General features: G+C 34.2%; 1 protein-coding gene across 1 annotated transcript in view; it reads right to left on the reverse strand.

Moving 5' to 3' along the window:
• The window catches only part of LOC111057159 (polyphosphoinositide phosphatase), a 99,868-nt gene that overhangs the window by 18,119 nt on the left and 58,599 nt on the right, over nt 1-23,150 (reverse strand). The window contains exons 10-14 of the mRNA XM_039429406.1: nt 17,682-17,907; nt 12,869-13,004; nt 11,113-11,120; nt 9,422-9,584; nt 6,348-6,536 (exon numbers count right to left, since the gene is read on the reverse strand). Of these exons, the coding sequence (XP_039285340.1) occupies nt 6,348-6,536; nt 9,422-9,584; nt 11,113-11,120; nt 12,869-13,004; nt 17,682-17,907 (722 nt within the window). The remainder of the gene's footprint in view (nt 1-6,347; nt 6,537-9,421; nt 9,585-11,112; nt 11,121-12,868; nt 13,005-17,681; nt 17,908-23,150) is intronic.

Here is a 23,150-nt window from a genome sequence, read left to right on the forward strand (position 1 = left end):
TGTTACTGTTATAACATAATATTATGGTTCAATCAGAAGCGACGTGGCACTATATTCTTGTAAGACGTTTAGTCTTAAAAGCTGTAAGCTGTAAGCTGTAAAGCTGGAGAACTCATTAGATCATATAGCAGTCAAAAATTCCCGTACACGTTCATGTCATACTTCACTTCTGTGTGAATTGAACCCGATATTACTTCAAAATCCACTATTTTTCTCTTATAAAGCTGGAGAACCAACAATAAGATTGTTACAAGTTGGAAAAGTTTTATCTTCACTTATGATTTCCTGATTATAGGGTACCGTACTTCTACAGAGTGTACGGGAAGTTCATACTTCATATTGTAAAAATTGAATAAATTACCAACAATTTTAAATAGAAAATTAACTCAATGTACTTATCTACTTCAATCTTCATGATGAAATGGGAAACATACTATGTTATAGGAATGGCCTCTGTTCACATTAATACACCATTGCACTTATTTCTTCTTCTAATGGAACATTTTCGACAGCTCAAAAACAGTGATTTCTCGAAGATTTGCTATGAGCTCGCAGGTGGAGGAGTTTTCTTAGCACAGCTTTATTTTGTGAATATCTCTGATTTGAGATTGTTATATTTTGAAATTCACTGTCGAATGGATTCAATTCAAATCAAATAAAGTTTTTATCAACGAATTCAGTATACAGTACATGAATAAGAAAATTTAAAAACACTTGTGAATTTTCAGATGTGTGAAGAAACATATTAAATGCATTTTTCAAGGTTTCTAGTAATCTATTTTATGTCCGTAATTCAAGTGCTCAGTGACTTTCCGAGATCAGTGGCTCCTTATACAATAATATTATTTTTCTAATTTCTATCTAGGGTCCGGTCTGCTCAGGAATTAAAATGAAGCACACACGTTTCGGGCCACATCTTGTGATCGAGGTTGTGAATAAGGAGGAGAGACTACACAATGCTGGGGTACAAATAGGAGTCAATGAAGAATTGAAATGCTTTTTGAAAGACATTCCCAGAAACTTCCTTTTCAAAAATATCAATTTCATTTTGAGAGGAGCTGTTGGTTTTATACCACCAAATAGAGATACCGATGTTGGCCATTACCGGGGGTATGAACTAAGAGGAAATGGAGCTTGGGAAATGCATGATGATTTAAGAGACACAGTTATAAATATTGATGGAAATGTAAAAATTAACGTGCATGTCCTCATTTATACTATTTAGAATGTGAAAGTCTTAGAATATTTTTTCTTAAAGAATTCATATCTACATTGTAATACCAAAAACATAATCGGTAACTAATATGAAATCACAATAAATTTATTCTGCAAGTAAACTACAGTTGATGAAATAATGTGACAAAATGGCAAATTTTCTTATCATTTTTTAAATCATAAACAAATCATATTATCCATCATTGAATCAAATTATTCATCTGTATGATAATAATAATAATAATATGATACAATAATTACCTGAACAAACTCTAAATGTGAATGATATGTGTATATGTATTTAAATGCTCCACTTTGTCATAATTGATTGTGAAAGGTTTCATTTTTGATGAGCAAACAGTGGAGCCGGTCTACTGAAAACTGATAGAACTCACAGATACTATATATATATATATATATATATATATATATATATATATATATATATATATATATATATTTGACAATATAGTAAGTAATATAGTAGTACTGTGATCTTGTTGAAGGAAAGCAGGGATTAATCTGTTCTGTTCAGCCTTTGGAATTGCAATAATGTTAAAAAACTGAATTTTATCCAACTACCTTGCCAATTTTGTAATTTTGAAATAATGAATATGATGAGTGTTTTCTCTTATGTTTTGATTGGAAATCAGATCTAAATTAGATTCTATTTCTCTTGAAAAGTTCAAACTTTGAAATGGACACATGAAATATGTCATTCGAGCAGTGTAATTTATTGAAATTTTAATTATAATACTCTGTACAGTAATAATCTACAATAATCAATATTCATAACTGGACAAATTTTAATTATAAACATAGATCCAATTCACCACTTGAAATACTTTGATTGATATCGAGGATTTGTGGATTGTTCACAAGCCTAGTGATAACATCTTTTAAATTAAATACTTGTTCGAATATGTAAACTGGAGGACAAGTCTTATCTTTTCAAATAGAATGAAGTTTTTTTTGCACTTATATCCAAAATTGCGGCTGATTGAAGTTTTAGGCCTTGGCCTTGGAAGGATTGAATAAACTTCAGCCGCAATTTTGGATACAAGTATCTTAGAACATTTTTATTGATGTTATTTTCTTGTTTCAAGAAGGCATTTGAAATGATCTATCACACAATGGGTGTTTACATTGAAAAAATATTCGAGCTACAACCCCTAAGTCACCCCCTTATCAGGGGTTGAAATTCTGCTGTATATCAAAAATAGAGTATTCGACCAATAGCTTATCCTGGAAGTTACAGTATTATATCTACAACAATCCCCGACCTATTGAAGTGCTCCCATACATATGACTAACTCTATATAAATAGTTACCGTATGCTATATCACGGTAACCACATTCTGATTATAAAAATTCCTTTTTTACATATTATACATGTTTATTTTAATGTTTTGATTTGCGCGTCCTTCATAGCCACTATAAAATGATACACTCCAGCATACTTTCTCATCACAATTCCTGTATTTTTTACCGATAATTTAAACAAAATAATTTCTGAAAAATTTTATTGTTATATTATTTCTATTTTTCTGATACCACTTAGTTTAAAAACTATTCCTGTATCAGTTTTAAAATATATTCTTTTTGGTCCTCGCCTTCAATACTGAAGTGTATTGAATTGATTTTTTTGTATAAAATTTAATGATAGGTTACTCACATAGATTTAGATGAGAGTCATTAATGTATGCTGTCATGTAATACTAATGGAAAAAGTATTACGGGGCTCTGTTATGGTATCCAACGAAGAATATATTTATGGAAAATATTTAGAACACTCATGCATTATTTCAAACAGGGACTGATGGAATAGATATGAAAATCAAACTCAAGCGATTCCAAAATGACTCTTCCAGTTGCAAAACTCTCTATCTTCTATTCTAAAAAAATTCAGGATGGGCAAAAAACTGTACACAAAATGGAATCAGGAGAAACCATGAGTCACATAATTAAAAAATCATGTGATAAATTAATAACAATGATAATTCCATAGTTCAAAGATATTGATCCATATTTAGGGAGTTTTGGGGTGGTTGTATTCTGAACATGACGACTGGATTATGCTAGGGATATCGAGTTTTGCTGCATTAAAAATGATATAATTGAATTAACTGTGTGTACAAACTCATGTTAAACTAATGAAATGTTAAAAATTACAATTCAATAGTGTATAATTGTTTACAATTTTTACATGTCCATGTGAAATGTTATAAATTCGTCAAATGTATTGATTCAATATTTGTGTTTCACTAATACTATTGAAATAACCTTCCTGCTAAAGTGAAAGAGTTTTAAGGAAGAATTATTGTTGAAACAGGTTAATTGGAGAAAACTTTTATTGATTACGAGCAGGTGTAACTTTTGCTCCGCAAGGGTCTGTTGAAAGTACAAATAGATCAAGTCTAACTTCGATAGTTCCATTCTAAAAATCATTCTATAAAGTATCATTCTATAAATTCGATACGGTAACAATAGAAATTTCAAATTAATCAGTTCGATTGTCTCTTTAGGAGTGATGATGTGTCAAGCATTAATTCCCTATTCTGTGAATGTTAATTTACATTCATTATTTTATTTATATAAATGATTACAGTATTTATTTCTTTTCTCTACAAAAATTAAACAAATTGCTTCAATACAATAACAGGAACAAAATACACAAAGGAATACTTTGAATATTTGAAGGAATCTGAGTAAATACAGGATTGAATCTTTTTATTACAATAAATAAGTACAAGACACACGGAAATAATTTGAAAACTCAATTAAAGATTTATTCATGAACTCGATTCCCATATATTTGTTATGTGTGTATATTTAAAATTATGATTTCAATGTGAATTAAATATATATATATATATATATATATATATATTGGGAATAATTGTATAATAAGTTTATAATTTTGTAAAATACAAATACAATTTTCTGTAAATATTATTAAGTGAATAAAACCTTTTTCATTTCATAAAAAATCTTCCTATTATTTGTGTTCTATTCATCCTCACTTCAAAAAGGCAGAATTATTTTACATTTCAACCTTTTCCACTTGAGATAAAGACAAAATAGGGTTTCCTGTTTTTTAAAGTGGCAGCTAGAGTGATCAAGAAGCCTTTCTGGTTTTAACAGCAAGACTGAGACCTGCATAGCCGGCGGAACATCCTCTATCTTTTCGAAGTAGGTAAAAGTAGATCATGGAAATTTAATTATAATTTGTAACCTTCTATGTAATTGGGTTATAATGAATCATTATAATATATTGCTCACTTTGATAATTAATCCTACTATTGAAGAATTTCCACTAAGGCACTGAGTATCATTGCATAGAAAAGGTAAAATTTAATGAATATATTTTTTTATTTCAAGAGCAGTATTTTATTATATTTGATTTTCTGATTTTTAAACAGCTTGCAATTTATTTACTTAGAACAACTTTATTTTTTCAACAATTTTCAATGGAACAAGAAATTTTTTTACTAGAAAAAACATTGAAGATTGAATGCCTTCAGGAGATCGAGTTTAGAATAGCACTTTCAAAATTGAGAAAATGTCAGATATCATGTTTTATAATTTGCCGACGATAAAATATATTGGAATATATGATGAAATGCTTTGTCTAGTTACAAACAAGCCCCCACCATGTAACTTCAGAAACTCGACTAATTTCAAAGTCATGCATTTGGCACATTTTTTAAAAACTTCATATTCTGAAAATACATACCCAGCAGATTCATTTGATACCTTGTCCTTAAGATTTGCTTCACTAGTAGCCATGATATTAAGCTCAGACTGTTCACCACCACCCCCCTCATCATTATTAAACTCTCGGTTTCACAGTGAGGGTGATGAGCACATTTTTTTAAGTGCATATTCTAAAAACACATTTTTAGAACATTTTTTCTGTACCACTCTCAAATCATTTGCTTCAGTGGGTGGGGCTGGCGTGAAGCTGGCCCTACCCACTGAATGTGTTTTTTAGGACAAGGGAATGAGCACATTTTTTTAAAGTGGGTATTCTGAGAGCACATTTTTAGCACATTTTTTTGGTACCATTCTCAAATCGTTCCCTTGAGTGGGTGGGGCTGGCGTAACGTTCACCACCACTCCCCCCGCGCTGTAATTTGAGAAACTCGTCCAATTTCAATGTAATGGAGATGAGCACATTTTTTAAAAACTGGATATTCTTGAAAAGCATAACGAGCACATTTATTTGATACCTTGATCTCAAGATTTTATTAACTAGTAGCCATGATATAAGGCTTGGAATGTTCACCACCACTCCCCCAGCGCTATAATTTGAGAAACTCGTCCAATTTCAGTGTAATCGATATGAGCACATTTTTTAAAAACTGCAACAGATACAGATAGTATGACACCGGCGACAGACAGAACATTTTTATGGCGCATATGTAACAAATAGCCATCCCTTCAATAACATAACCTCACTTTTTTGCCATTTGTTTAGAATAATAATTTTAATAACATCACTGTTGGATAAATTACAGTGTTGCCGGATTGTGAAACCGTTAAAATCTTGGTTAGATATCCGGAAAACTTAATCGGAATTAAAAACTAACCGATCTTTGTGGAACGGAAATGAATCCGTAAAACTAACGCTGATTTGTTAATTGGCGTTAATGTCCATATTTAACTGTTATTTGATAATACAAGATAATTCAAAATATTTATTTTGATACTTTTAAGCCTAATATAAAAAAAATCTGCTAATTAAACTAGTGTTGACAGATTACTCCGGTGATTGATGTGAAGTTGAGTGATTTCCTGTTGATATGATCCTTAACTACAGTAATAATCAAAGTTTGAAGTAGAAAACTTCAGATTAACATAGAGTAAAGTGATATAGTAGAAGTAATAAAGTAATATGAGTGATGAATCAATTTCAAAACTTTTTGTCGATAGCAGTCAATTTTTTTTTAAATGATAGTGAAAGCTACTAAAAAAAATATTCAATTGGCATGGCAGGTAGCACATATTTTGACTGAAAGCAATACGCCATGTGAGTAGTAATTTTTAGGTACTATTATTTGCAAACGTTGTATTGCTATGTCGTCAAGAAATATTCCAATTGATTCAATAAAGTATTTTTAGAATCTCACCTTTTATACATTATAGTTTCTTCCCTGCCGGGGTTTGATATATCAACTCCATACGTTTGCTTCATTGAGGGGAAACATGACTGGAATGTTACAATATTTCCATAGCAATTGGCATCCTTAGCTGGGGAAGACATATAAGAATCCGAACACTTGCTTTCAATATCATCATCGTCGCTCTCCATACTTGAACTGTAGACAAGAACGGAAGACAAGGCAAAATTGAAAAAGGATATCAAACAGATTATAAGATTACAAGACTGTGGAAGTTTGAACAATACTACATAATTTTATTAATTGAATATAATATTTTTACATAAAATCTCATTTGCAAACTTTCAAAATTATTTCAGGCCAAGCAAAACTATTATAAAATTATTGTCTTCTTACTGATTTCCACAACATCATGCTATACCATCGTGTGAAAATTCCCCCAATCAATCTACTGGTGAAGAGCTAAACTAAATAAGAGAGTGGTCCAAAAAAATTATAATACACTACTTGACAGTGAACGTGCACAGAACAAAATAACGTATAGCTATGAATCTTACTTGGTATTGTAGTTAGATGTCTCAACTGGTCGTATGGCATGCAAACTTTAAGGCCCAATTCACACAGAACGGATGTTTGTGGCGGACCAGTGGCTTCAAACTGGTATTTTTATTCTATTAGGCTGTCTTCTATTATATTCAACAGGTTTATTGTCCGTTCTCATTTTGAACAAGTGATGTGCCTGTAATTCTACGCCACAAGAGACGGCAGAGAGACGTGGGGTGGGCGAGAAAGTAATCGCCCACGCTACTTCTCTTCTGTGAACATCAGATCATTTATTTACAAAGGAGAAATGTAGAAAGGATAAAAGTCCTCGCCATGTCCCTGCCCGACGTCCGTGCGAATTGGGTCTAACAGCGGCTAGTGCATTATTTACCAAGATATTTAAACGTTGGTGATAATTGACGTTGAAGATAAAAATTCTGTGTTTTTTCAAAAAACAAGGAGCATTGTTGTCACGTGTACCTGAGAATCTACATCAGAAAGAGCTCTCAACTGGTCTCAGATTGTAGAGCACAAAATTACGCCCAGAGGATATTGTTGATTAAAAACTAAAATTCATCAAAATTGATTTTTTCTTAAAATTTTACTCATTTTTGGAAAATTGTAACTCAGTACTCATTAGAGATAGAGTACCGAATGATCTCATTTCATTGAGAATTTTATAATCTAAGAAAAGGCAAGAGCAAATTCTTCTGTCCGATAACAGGATTTGGCGGAAATAGCTGAAAACTGGGGAATGAAGCAAAAATACGAGGTTTTTGGGCCACTCTGTATCTAGCACAAGGGAATTATGCATGAAAGCATTGGTTCTGGTCTTCCCTTATCTATCCAAACAATATATAAAAAAATCAGAACTACAATATAAATTGCAACCACCAATGTATATAGTGACTGAACTATTAGTCCTATTGGTCCTTACTGTAACCGCCCCAGATGAGGGTAGAAGATATCTATTTATTACTTGAAAGGAGTCATGGGAACTTGATAAACAAGAACATATTAGACAATGTAGTTGGTGATGATGGTTGAAGCTGAAAATTAGGTGTTTTTCACAATACAAGGAGCATTGTTGTCAGGTGTACCTGGAAATCTATTCGAGATAGAGCGCTCTCCCTGATCTCAGATTGTAGAGCACAAAAATACGCTCAGAGGGATTTTGAATTATACATCTAATTGTTAACAATCGGAAGATATTGTTGATCAAAATATAAAATTCATCAAAATTGATTTTTCCTTTAAATTTCACTCATTTTTGAAAAATCATAACTCAGTACTCATAGGAGGTAGAGAGTTCCGAATGATCTCATTTTATTCAGAACTTTATGATCTAAAAAAAGGCGAGAGCACATTTTTCTGTCCGATTACGAGATTTGGTAGAAATAGCAGAAAACTGGAAAATGAGCCGAAAATACGAGGTTTTTGGGCCACTCTGTATCTAGCACAAGGAAATTTTGCATGAAGAAATTGGTTCTGAACTTCTCTTATGTACCCAAATAATATATTAAAAAATCAGAACTACAATATAAATTGCAAGAACACCCCCTTTTTTATGTCTATATTGACTGGACTATTTGATGAAATTTTCAATATAGGAGGTTCTTGATATAAAAATTCGATTGCACATGGTTTCATTCATGGAAAAACTCGCCGAAGGACATGAAAAGGATTTATTCATTCTTGGAAAAACATATGATAATTTTGTCGTCTGTCGATAATAGTAGATGTGAGTACGTGTGTGGGAGTGAGACAGTACTATGTTCAGGTGTTCATCTCACGAGAAGTCTGGTAAGAAACTAATCGACTTGATCAACATATCTGATTTGTTTACATGCCCAAAGGTATGATTTTATTTAAGATCAATAATTATTTTCTCATTTATATTAATAAATATTGTAACAAACATTATATACCTATCATTCTAAATTGAAGTACTTATATCAAAATTTTTAAAGTTAATCATTATTTTACAGTTTTAAGTGATTAGTGAGTGTTATTTTGTTATTCAATTTGGTTTGTAGGAATCTGAATTTGAACTTTCCTATTTTCAAATGTTTGGACTGTTAATTGGACTTAAAAAGTGTATGGAACATAACCTACTTTTTAGACTACCGTATTAATAGTGTATACCGGTACATCAAAATTCGGAGAAGAAACAGTTTTGGGCTGTGCTTGTTGGTCCTTCCCCAATTTGAAAGAATTGTGTTCTGTCGTGTATCAATAAATAAATATGAACTAAGCTTTTATACTTCTATGCTTTTGTACTCCAGAGCGAAGCTCGGTGCCCCGATATTTAATAATTATAAATCAGGGTATGCTGTGCCAGATTTGACTGTTAGTTCAAACCGATCGTCCAAATAGTTCTTAGTCATTAAGCTATGGGATGCTAGAGTCTCACCGTTTAAACAAGTATATCTTTCAAGATGCTAGTTCGAGTAATACCACAGAGTCGTAACAGTAGATAGCGTTACCAGAGGTTCACAATTTTCAAACATGAGGATATTCCTTCTTACCTAGTCACTTACCTAGCACTGGAAGTAGTACTGCTGGTGGAGCTCTGGCCAGTAAGTGACGGGTTCTTCATGACTTTGGCTGTGTCTTCTCTTCTGCGACCGGGACGCACACGCACCGTGAATGGAGAGAAGTCTGTCACACAGTGTGGCATGAAATCCCTGAACCGAGAAACATCTTATTGCATTTGATAAATCAGTACATTACGAAAATAAAATTCAAATTGTTTTCAGTAATTGTGTGGTAGCCTACAGTACAGAACCGAAGATGAGTTCCAAGCCCAATAAAAATTATTAGGGAAACCAATTGGAGTGTATCATTAAAAATTGTCAACATTTTCCACTAAAACTTAAATTTTATAGGAAAATGCATTATTTCTTCAATTATCTATAATTATTGTTCATAAGGAATATTACATTCAACTGGATACTTCATTTATTTTAAATAAATTCTATAACTTATATTTCCACTCTTATGTAGAGGCTACCAACATTGAGAAGGCTTCCACTGATCACGACATGGATGACGTAAGCTCAATCACTCCATCACAACTAGAGAGGGAGGATGAGCTTCTCAGAAGTCCAGAAGAGCAAGAGACTGCAGAAATGCCTAAGGATGCAATAGAGCAACCGAGCAGTTTGCGGGTGGAGAGACCAAACATCATCACTGCTCAAGGAAGGGCGGCCATTCAGGCAAAACTTCTTGGGAGAGGTGAGAGACTTTTGACCCTGCAAAGTTTTGGAGGGGCAAAAAGAAAAAACCCAAGAGACCAGAGATGGGTGAGACTCCAAGCACAAATGTGGTTCAAAAGGCTGTTTCGAGGGTGGCCAGGCGCCCTAGAGGCAATTTGGCGATCACTTTCTCAGCGGAAGGATCTACGAAGAAGGCCAGGAGTGGAAATCACGTAGGTCAGGGGGACCAATCAATCTGAAGAGACTGCCTAGCATATCACACTGGATTGCGAGAGACTAGGGGCAAAGAGGAGGGCTCAGTTTGGCTGCAAGAGACCAGGTGATGAATAAGATGTTAGTATAGGGAAAAACTCCTGGATCTTGTAAAGGACACAGGTACTGGTTTGCCCAACTAACGTACTTGGGACACACAATAAGCACCGGTTGACATGTGGGGTTCTTTAAACCTTTGGATCCTTGAATCCGTCCCTTCAAACATATCATAATTCACAGCCTCGATAACTCGTTAGATCCCATAATTCGTAGTAAAAGCTAGATCTACGAATTATCGAGGTTCTACTACTTATGTTCATTGAATAATTACTTGGATGGCAGAGACAATTTCATGTATTTTTATTCATTAATAGGTATCAAATTTACTACAACACAGAGAGAAAATGATATGGTCATGTTAGAATATTTTAATATGTAATAGCTAGTGACCCCCTGGGTTAGAGAACTCGCTCATCATAAACTATTGTATTGATCTCTGAAATCCGCAACTTGTAATTATACAGGCTTAGTGAGAATTATTATGGAAACTGTATTATGGAAGTATGATATGACAATAGGTTCCATGAGGATCCTACTCGATTTGAAAAAAAAAATTTTTGTCCGTCATTTTGGATCCGTCATATGAATCCAACTTCATTTCGAATCTAGCTTCTTTTTGAATCCAACTTCATTCTTTCAAATGGGAACGTGGTCGTGTGATACATGATTTCGCAAATGAAAATTAATGGCTGAGCCCGCACATGGATATCTAAAACAGTTTCAATGATCTCAAAATTTAAAGATACCAATAAATTATACAAAAATGAAATAAATGAGTACCTACATTGATAATCAAGTGTTCGTAAACACTCTTAGTTTCTACTAAAACATTCAACACTATGAACAAAAAAAAGTGTCGCAACAAATTTGTCAACGTCATAGCAACTTCTATCACAAGTAGTATTAATAATTAAGCGTATGTTACAAACACACAATAGAAAGGCAGACAGATAGACGTTAACGGAAGCAAGTTTAAATATACACTTACTTATAAATTAAATATGTTGTGTATTATTCAGCTGAAATCATGTGTCTGCGCATAAAGGACAGTTCTGTGTGATAGGTCTAACTCCCAAATAGCATCAGCTTTTTTTTATGAATGGAAAGATAACAGAAACGGCATGCAATTAATTCCAGCTGACTAAATGATAAATCACAACAATTTTTTTATCATGCACTTTCAATGTTATTTTTATATCCTGAAAAAAGACGAAGGAGTGAGTCAATTTTGTTGTCCAACGAGCTTTACCTAAAAAAAGAATCAAGATCTTTAAAATATATTTGATAGGCAAAGTAACGTTTATTTATAGGATGCACGGGTTACCTGCTAGTAAAAAGTATTTGTAACGCTTTGAGATGGGGATATCTTTTACCAATTACTACCATACACAGAGAAGTGGATTTAGAAGCTTTTTATAAGTCACTTTCTTGTGAAAAAATCACCTATTATTACTTATCAAAATTAGTTGAGGATGGCGTCCAACCACACATCACTACATAATAATAAATTATTATTCCAGACAAGTAATATTATACAATTATTTATTTATTTTAAAATATACATATTTGAGGGTACCAGGTACTACATCCCATTATTGCCCCCATAACGTTCACTGAGCAGTAAAATTAAAAGAAAAACTTGAAAAATGAAAAAGTATGTAACTAATATTATTGAATTTATTATATATATATATATATCGAATTCAATTTAAAAATGATTAAGTACAATATATTAGGTGAATTTTATTTGTGTACCAGCAGGTAACCCGTGATTTGCACTGGGAATTTTTTTTAATTGTAAAATCCAATCTTATGTTAAGAAAGCATCAAAGAATATATCAATTATGTATTATCTTGTCAAAATTACGTGGATAATCTTTATCTGAGTTGAAAATTCGCAACAAAAAAAAAAAGAGTTTTACTGGTCTTGAACTCGCAACCATTGAGAGTCATGGGTCGGTCTAACTGGTCTCAGGTTGTAGAGCACAAAATTAAGCCCAGAGGGATTTTGAATCATAAATTTAATAATAATTTGAAATTGGAAGATATAGATGTTAAAAGACTAAAATTCCTCCAAATTTCGGGATTTCCAAAAATTTGACTCATTTAAAAAAATTGTAACTCAGCATTCAATGGAGATAGAGAGCTACGAATTATTTCATTTTATTTGAAATATTATCTAAAAAAAAGGCAGGAGTGTCTTTCTTTCCAATGGCTCGATTTGGCGAAATCTCAAAGAACTGGAAAAGGAACCGAGAATCCGTGGTTTTTGGGGAACTCTGAAAAATACTCCATAGCTAGGTCAACTTTTTGTATCTAAGCTGTCCAGAACCATTGCACGAAAAATTTAGCTTGTTCGAAATTAATTCCCCAAACGGCATTTTTCACTACCTCGAGACTGGACTATATCCTGTACATGTATAAGCCAATTCTTTCCTTCAAAATATTATAGATTACCTCCGACGTGTTTGTTTTCCAACTGCTAACAAGTGGTGAAGATAATAGTCTGTCATCATTTCCCAAATCGGTGATTGATTTTCTTCTGGAATGAATAGTCCCAGGAATAAGTTCATAGCATGCTGTTTTTCCGCATCTGCAGAGAAAGCAAGGAAAATTTATCAGATAATCCTGACAAAACTTTCATGATCGTTATTCACCCAGTTTCAACAAGCTTAAGGCTTGTTTTACATTTTAAAAGTTCCATATTGTTCTGTTCATTGCCGATAACGAATGCGACTTTCAGTGCCGGTTGCACGAAAGCCAGTTAAATTTTAATCGTGATTAATTCCACGAGAACCAATCAGAGAAGCCAATCAAAAAGGCCATCTCTGATTGGTTCTTATGAAATTAATCACGGTTAAAATTTAACCGGCTTTTGTGCAACCGGGCCTCATACATACAAAGTTCTCAGATGGTCCTTAACAGGTTTTGTATTTCGTTTTCAAACAGATGCGGTGTTTAGATTTTCACAAATTCAGTAAAAATAATGAAAAAAAATCTGGTGTGGTGCACTCACACAAATTTCCTTGCCGTTATGAAAATTGATCAACTGACGCTAGTGTTCCCGCGCATCTCGAGTTTACTTTTGTAAGATCTGAGCCAGCTGGTGACAGGACAATAGCGCTGCAGATACACGAAGTCTGATATCTCTTCATAGTGAATGATTTAATAGAATCAACAGTTGCCAACAGTTTGCAATTGAATAATCTTATTTTCTCTAATTTCGAGCTTATTTTCAATTTTAGGTGAAAATGCTACTGAACATTAATTGTAGAGATTTTTATGCCAATCTTTTCCACTCAAATTTTTTTGTTTAAATTGTATCTGAAGCCTGATAATTGGGAATCTAAAATCAAACTTTGCATAGATGGGGCGGAACTCCTGAAATTTTTACAGATATGGGACTTGTGGCAGTTGATAGAGCTTAACAATGACTATTTAAGGTATGAATTTGATCAAAATCGTTGGAGCCATTTTTGAGGAAATTGCGAAAAACCCTGTTTTTGATAACATTTTCGCCATTTTAGCCGCCATCTTGAATTGCATTCGATCGAAATTGTTCGTGTCGGATCCTTACACACACACACACACCACACACACACACACACCACACACACACACACACACACACACACACGCACACACACACACACACCACAACACACACACACACACCACACACACACACACACACACCACACACACACCACACACACACACACACACACACACACACACACACACACCAATACCCAAAACCACTTTTTTGGACTCAGGGGACATCGAAACGTATAGAAATTGGGGTACCGTTAATTTTTTTCGGAAAGCAATACTTTCCTTACCTATGGTAATAGTTAGAAAGCAATACTTTCCTTACCTATGGTAATAGGGCAAGGAAAGTAGAAACAGCTGAATAAATTGACTATATAATAATTTTGGCATGGAAGATTTTGGAAGAAATCCATCAGGTTAAAGTAGAAACTGAACCAAGCATGTATGAAAAACCTCATTTGTTTATTGTTCCCTAGCTACTAATTCAAATCTGATGAAATCTCTTCGTGTTAAGGGGGAGTTTTCCCTTCAGCAATGACACATTCCCTTCTGCAAAATTTATCTACACGATTATGTGAACGGGGTTAGAATACAGTCTATAATATTATTAGAGCATTGGACAGTCCATAATGAGCCTTACTATTCTTTGAAGACATAATATGTTTTACAACTTCCAAAACACAAGTTTCTGTTACAGGATTTAATCTGAACTTCTCAATACTTTTAAGATTTTTCTTCTTTTCTAGTAGTTAAAACGATGTTAATCTATAGTTTTTGACATGTTTTTTCTCTATTTATTCAGCTGTATTTACAAAAAAAACTGTTACATTTATCAGGAGATATATTCATTTGCGGTAGTTCTCCCCTCTTTTGTTTACTCTTATTTCCAATGTTCCACAAAATCTTTGACTTATTTTCCAAATGTTCTATAATATTTCTGTTTGCTACTTTCTTTGCTTCTCTTCTATAGGAACTTCCTTCATGAATATAAAGATATCTTCAATGCTAAGATAGGAAAAGAGGTCTTCTAAGCGGAGGTAGCAGGAAAAAATACCCTCCACGAGGAATGCAATGAGAATGGTAGAATGCTTGCTGAACTGGCTGAGGAGCAGGCTCTTGCTATTGCCAGTACAAAATTCCAACATAAAAAGATTCACTTAGGCACATGGAAAATGCCGGGAACACATACCGTGAACCAGATAGATCATTTTCTGGCTAGCTCCATAGAAGATGTCAGAGCAGCAAGGGGTCCAAATTGGATCACTTTATGGTGAGAGCAACAGTGATCCAGAGATTATCAATGGCAGATAAAGGACCCAAGAAAAATAGGTTCAAATGGGATTTGGAGAAGCTAGCAGATACAGAAATTAGGCAAAAATTCCAAAATACCATGAATAGGGAACTCGACAAACTTAGTGAAAATGACCCTGAGGTACACAAAAGGTGTGGTTCTGAGTGAAGGGAGAGTGAGCAGGGAGTTCACAATAACTGATGGTGTGAGACAGGGTGATGTACTATCGGCCTACTCTTCAATATTGTTCTTCAGAGGACCATGGAGAGCGTTGACAGGAGAGGCAATATCACAAATCGAATGACGAAGGTCTTAGGGTATGCAGATGATATTGTAATTATTTCAAGAAGCATGCGGTCACTGGAGGAAGTCTTCTTACAGATCAAGAATGAAGCCAAGATAGTAGGCCTTGAGGTAAACGAACAAAATACTTAATATATGGAAATGAACACCAGAGGACTTGGAGATCCAGGAATCACCAAAATAGGAGAAAGCACGTTTGAAAAGGTCACAAGCTTCACATATTTAGGAACGGAAATTGACTGTAGAAATAAAATATATTTGGAAATTAAACGCAGGATAATGCTTGGCAACCATGCGTACTTTGCAAATGGCAAACTGCTCAAGTCAAAACTCCTCAAATGAGAAACACACTGCTTAAGTAGAAACACAAAAATGAAGATTTACAGAACGCTCATAAGACCAGTTGTCACATATGGATGTGAAGCATGGACGATCCTGCAAGAAGACTGCAAAGCGTTACTGGTGTTTGAGAGAAAGCTGGTTAGGAGGATCTACGGTCCAGTACATGAAAATGGTGCATGGAGAATAAGAAAGAATGCCGAAATAGAAGCCATCCTGCAAGGTAGAAATATTCTCAGTTTCGTCAAGGCAAGAAGAATAGGGTTGCTTGGACATGTTGAAAGAATGGCCGATGAACGAATGCAAAAAGGAATGCTGTATAAGAAACGGGAAGCTGTAAGAAAAAGAGGGAGGCCGAGGGTTCGATGGATGCAGGATGTGGAGAGAGACTTGAGAACGATGGGAGTGAAAGGTTGAAGGCGAAAGGCAGCAGACAGAGACGCTTGGAGGCAGATTGTGGAGGAGGCCAAAGCCCACATCGGGCTGTCGCGCCAGGATAAGTAAGTAAGTAATCTAAGTGTGTTTTATAGAGAAAATGCAGGAAGTCCAACCTATTATTTGCTCTATCAGCTCCAGAGTATACTGATTAACTTTATTAATATCGGGGGACCGAGCTTTGCTCTGGAGTGTAAAAGCATAGAAAATTTGTAACGAAAGATTGAATTTATAGTTTATATTTATTTATTCATTTTTCAGTCGTACAATTATTTTTACAGTTATATGAGGAGACACACCAGGCTTATGCCCAAAACTGTCCCTTTTGAAATTTATACTACAGTCCAAATCAAAATCTAGGTTAAGCTACTATCACTCATCAAAATAACAATTTATTCACACTTCAAAAAACAAACACATCATCAACATTACAAATAGATATAATATGAATTCGATTTAAAATGATATTATACTATGTTTGCTACAATATTTGTTAATATACTATGTACCGTACTATTTTCCGTACTTGGAGATATTCTCCCCGTAAATTTGATAAGAAATTATTACGCATTACGACGCCCCATGATTCTGAGAGAAGTGATATTCAAAATAAAGACAAATCTTCGCTACAATGTTTCCAATTTCATCATAAAAGTTGAATTTCCTTTTAACCCTTCAACCCTGAAGCTTTTTTAGTACTACTAGGGTATCGGGGATGATAGTCTATTCTACATCCAATTGAATTGAAAATTTGAGAAAGTTGAAATTTTACACGATTTGGCAACTCTGTAATTTCTTCGGATGGAGGGCCAAGTCTAAACTTATTTTACACAAACTATAATTGGGAGTGCCTCAATACTGCGAGATTTCAATTTGTCTAATGTATGAACATAACCTAAACGGTTTTTTACAATTAGGTTTAAAATGTGAAGGAAAGATTATGAAGGTTTGGTTTTGGCTTTCAAATGGCAATATGTTAATAGTCTATTATTTTTTGAATGTGTATGTAATTTCAAATGATTTCTAGATAATAAGATATGATAAACACAAATAACGAAAATTTGAAATACTCACACTATTGAGATTTTGCACTTACGAATGAAACCAATCTAATTTATATAATATTGGTACTAAGTTGAGGAAAATTTCCAAACATAACCAACTTTGCTAGGTTGGTGGTAAATTGAAGACATATTATGTAAAGAAAACCTACTGAAAAGATCTTGTTTTCTAATGCGTAATGGGTAAGTTTAAATCTCATGAAGTATACTTCTAGTATATTTCGTGTTAGCCTACAAATGAATTTATAAATTTCAAGATAGAATAAATCATTTAAATCACGATAGTTACCTGAGAATGTGTTACTGTAATATCGACTCAAAGTTTGCATTATATCGTTGCCCTGCGAAGTCCAGGGAGCGGTTTTCCGATATGTCCTGATTCGATGGACAAGTTGAGAGCCACCATATTGCAAAGCAAGTGTGTCACCATGATCTTCATAAAGGACTTCCAACAGCCTAACACAATCCGAGTCAAAGTCCAAATTCGGACTACCAAGAACTCCAAGGGAATGTAGCTGCAAAATAATAAAAAAAACACCTAAATATGAATTAAATGCTTTGAAATAATCATATTTCTTCGCACACCATTTATTGGAAAATTAAGTTATTTAATCATCATATAAAAATGCTATGGTAATTTATTAATGTGCTATAATAATATCTGCTATAATATGTATAGTCCCAGTCAAGGAAAGGTTATAGAGGGAAAAGTTTGGAAGACAATTTTTGACCCCGCAGTTCTGTTTAGGGTGGTAATGAGGAAGACATATCAGAAGTCCCCACCTCTACCCTTTGTGCTAAGGAGGTGGGGGTGGTTCAAAGGTACCATTTTTTTGTTTCTCGCATATAACTCGAAAACTAAGTACATTACGGACATAACTATTATAAAAGATTAAAGCTTACATAATTTCCTACAATATTCATCTCACAACTTTTTCTATATCTTCTCTAGTTTTCGAGATATCCACTCTTGAAGGTGTATTATTTTTGGGAAAATCACGTTTGTCTCCAATTTTATTATATTTTTACTCTTATAACTTTTTGAACATCGATCAGAAAAATCCATGCTTATTATGAGCTTATAGAACATTAAATTCTCTTCAATTTGATGTAGTCCGGGCGCAAATGTCATGAATAAGGAACTCCGTGGTCATTTTTGAGTAACAGCCATGGAAGATGTCTCAATTTCTTCGTTAGGTCTAGCATAATAAGGATCGTGATGATGATAAGTCGAGATCACAGACAAACACCTCGGAAACAAGATGGCCGCCAAAATTTTCAGGGTGTTGCTATATCGCTTGTATTTCAATAACCGTTCAAGATATTCAACGGTTTTTTTAGACGAAAATATTTTTAAAATCTTCCTCTACAATTTTTGTTCTATAAAATTTTCCACTAAAACGCATGTTTGTTTATAACCTTCAAAAGCCCAAAAACTTTTTTTATACATTTGTTCAAATTTCAATCCATTATAACTTTTTCAGTGCAAGAGATACAGAGAAATTTTAAATCTATGAAATTTAGAGCGTTTTTTCAACTTTGAAACTATATATCTTTATGCGCTATACGTCGAAGAATGAGTTCTCAAGCGCCCTCCAAAGAAAACCCTGCATGATTTCTGGTGCGTTTTTCCATATGCATGAGGTAACAATCTAGAACCATAAAAACTATTTTTTCATGACTACTTCAAGATATAGACTTTCAAATGGTCTCAATCTCTTCGTTACAACAAGACGAAAAAGAATATTTATGATGGAAATAACGAAAATATTCGACATCATTGAAAAATACAAGATGGCGGTTATTATTAACAGAGATTTTTATATCGCTTGTTATTCAGTTATTGTAAGAGATATCAGATTGGTTTTACCACCAAAGTGTTCAGAATTAACCAAACAATGATGATCGAGAGAATCATCTTATTTCGACCACTTTTTCCATTATTTATTCAACTTCAAAAACTTGAAATATACATTTTTCGAGACAATATTTCACTTTCCACCCTGTATATGTATTTGCAGTGGACACACACTAGTATTATTGGCACAGTGTTGTAGAATATTTCCAAAGCTTCAAATTGACATCTAGTTGGAGGCTGTAAGTCCATATTTTACGGCTGGAGCGTCATCGGAAAAAGAGTAAAAAGTACTACTGTTTGCAGCGGAAAACACGCTTTTCCACCAGATGCCAATCCCAACAATTAGAAAACCGTGTAACTCATGACTACTTCAAGCTATCATTTATAGCTTGAAATAGCTGTCTTCCTTTTGAGAGTTCAATCTTGAGCCCCAACTTATATGTTTTGCATTAAAATCCCCACCTATGATGAATCTGTTTCCTAGGTGGTCGAATAAATTCTTGTAAACTTCATTGGTTATATTGTGTCTTGGAGGACTGTAAATGGCTGCTTCAATAAATTGAAATCTTCTAGTTTCCACTGTAATTGTTGTCACTTGCATTTCTTCTGTTTGAATAGGTGAGTTTTCATAATTCTTCAGACCCTCTCTGATTATTATTTCACTTCCACTTCTAGCTTTATTTTGGGGATGAAAAGTATGATACAACTTGTAGCCTCTGAATCTCAGGTATGACTGGGTTGTGAAGTGAGTCTCAGAGATTAAACATATATCTATTTTCTTAATTTGAAGTACTGCAATTAATTCTGCTTGTCTCTGTTGAAGGCCATTGGCATTCCATGTCATTATTCTCAATTGCTGGTTCATTTCTTCTTAGAGATTGAATGACTTTGGTTTATTTCTATTTCACTTAGTATTTGCTCAAATACAGTCAACATCGACTCCTGTTTTATAAGCTTCTCCAAGATGATGTTTAGGATACCACTCATACTTTCTTGTTGTGTTTCCTTCTTCTTTGAAGACACGGCTTCAGAGTAGCTTTTGTTCGGATTTGTGATGGAGGAGGTGCTTCATTCATTATCTTGAATCCTCTATTTTTGAGGTCAGCAACTATGCTTTCTGGTTGGCAAGTGCTATATGCAGTTTCTTGGCCATCACTCTATTGGTCTCGTTTGTTTGTTCTCATACGAGTACCATGGGTATTTTGTTTCATTCAACCATTTTGTTGCTTCTCTGAAATCTTTTTCTGACTGAAAATTAATTTTCAATGAATTTCCAGTCAATACTTTGAAACTGAAAGATTCCTTACTGGCAAATTTTGTTATCTCCTCATATAATTTCTGAAAAGATTTTACGTTTTCCACTATCACTGGTGGAAGGGGTGGAATCTTTTTGCTCTTAGCTGGCAACTTTTCTGCAACCGATGATCCATGTTGAGCAACATCTGACTGCTTTTGAATCTCATGACGGGATGAATCAATCGGAGGGGAACTCAAGAGCTTCCTCTTCTTTGATGATCGCTTATTGCGAGCTCTAACCCACTCAGTTTCTTCTGCTAGAGTGTCGTCATCGGTTTCGTATATAACATGGTTTGAAGATGATTTTTCTCGATTATCCGTAGATTTGTGTGACGCACTACTTCCTGAACACAAAGCTTCAAGATTTTCAATTCTCTTGATTAACTGTTGTTTTTCTTCCTCAGATTTCTTCCACTTCAACTCAGTCTCCTTCCAAGTATTATATAGGATCTGCTCTGTTGCTGATTTGAGTTTGTTAATTCTAATGTACTTATCTGGTGAACAATCTACAGCAATTGATGAGCAATCAGCAGCATTAGATGACTCCTCCATTTTCATAGGCACAGTATCTACTTCTTCTTCTTCTTCTTCTTCTTCAAACTCTGACGCAAAGAATTTGGGTGGACGGATTAGTTGTTTATCCGACATCATTCGCGTTTATCGAAACATATTGTCCGAAACACTCGAATAGCACTCGCGCACGCGTGCGAACGCGGTTGCACAAAAACGGCCTCGTTGAAAGCACAATCGACCAATTTCTGCTTCGCTTGCATAGATATTCGAAAAAAATTATCCGTCGCGAATTTGTTCTAATTAAAGAGTATTTCTACACTCATTAAAGAGTACTTTTCTACACTACACTAGACTAAACGGCTACACAACCTATCGCTACGAGCTCTCGCACAATACTGATCTGTCAATAATGACCGCCATCTTGTATTTTTCAATGATTTCGAATATTTTCGTTGTTTCCATCATCAATATTCTTTCTTGTCTTGTTGTAACGAAGAGATTGAGACCATTTGAAAGTCTCTATCTTGAAGTAGTCATGAAAAAATAGTTTTTATGGTTCTAGCTTGTTACCTCATGCATATGGAAAAACGCACCAGAAATCATGCAGGGTTTTCTTTGGAGGGCGCTGGAGAACCCATTCTTCGACGTATAGCGCATAAAGATATATAGTTTCAAAGTTGAAAAAACGCTCTAAATTTCATAGATTTAAAATTTCTCTGTATCTCTTGCACTGAAAAAGTTATAATGGATTGAAATTTGAACAAATTTATAAAAAAAGTTTTTTGGGCTTTTGAAGGTTATAAACAAATATGCGTTTTAGTGGAAAATTTTATAGAACAAAAATTGTAGAGGAAGATTTTAAAAATATTTTCGTCTAAAAAAACCGTTGAATATCTTGAACGGTTATTGAAATACAAGCGATATAGCAACACCCTGAAAATTTTGGCGGCCATCTTGTTTCCGAGGTGTTTGTCTGTGATCTCGACTTATCATCATCACGATCTTTATTATGCTAGACCTAACGAAGAAATTGAGACATCTTCCATGGCTGTTACTCAAAAATGACCACGGAATGACATTTGCGCCCGCACTAATGTATAATTACACACTTGTATGCTTTTGCCTACAACTATTGGAGCAGCTTTAATGTTGAGTGTGAATCTCCTCAATAGATCAATATTGACTAAGGAATTTGGAGGGCTTCTTTCTTCCATGCCCCCACCCCCTTAGCCCAAGGAGTAGGAGTGGGGGGGGGGGACTTTTGATATGACTACCTCCTTACTACCCTAAACAGAACTGCGGGGTCAAAAATTGTCTTCCAAAATTTGCTCTCTATACCCTTTTTTGAGCATTCATTGCCTATATAAGTAAGTGTAAGTATTTGTTTGTATGAAAAGTTTTGAAAAAATGTACTATAAAATTATTTCTTTATTAATTATAGTTCAGTACAGACTTTGATTAAAAACACCGTTTATAGCGTTTAGAACTTATCCATAATCAAAGATACAGATATGGTGAGAGAATATTACTAGTTGTTCTGTGAACAATAGACCTCACGCATTTATAAGCCATAGCCTCCTCTTTTACTGTCCATCAGAGAAAATTCTGTCCTAATTCGGCGTATTCACGGTTTTTCATGAGAATCTATTGCCATAATTTCGCCGTAAAAGTGGAACAAACATACAGTACATATATACATGAAGACATACAAACATAAATAGAAATGCAAAACCGTCGACTTGAATCTTAGACCTCACTTCGATCGGTCAATAACTAAGTAAAGGTGTTTTAAATAACATCTCTTAAATAACATCTCAGCTGCTAGTAGTTTTGTGAACAGTAGACCTCATGCAGTGATAAATATCACAGCCTCCTCTAATACTGTTCATCAGAGTAAATTCAGTCTGTCCTGTCATGTCGTGTCGGCGAGATATCGGTATGAAAACGGCCCATGGCTGATTGTATTGACGTATCGACAATACTAATAATCTGAAAACAGTTCTTTAAATCCATGTTTTATTTGCAATCAGCTACAACCTATGAGTTATTAGTTCTCTCCTCATAAAACAGCAAATTTTCGTGGTGTAATGT

Source organism: Nilaparvata lugens, chromosome 1 (assembly GCF_014356525.2).
Source record: "Nilaparvata lugens isolate BPH chromosome 1, ASM1435652v1, whole genome shotgun sequence".
NCBI lineage: Eukaryota > Metazoa > Arthropoda > Insecta > Hemiptera > Delphacidae > Nilaparvata > Nilaparvata lugens.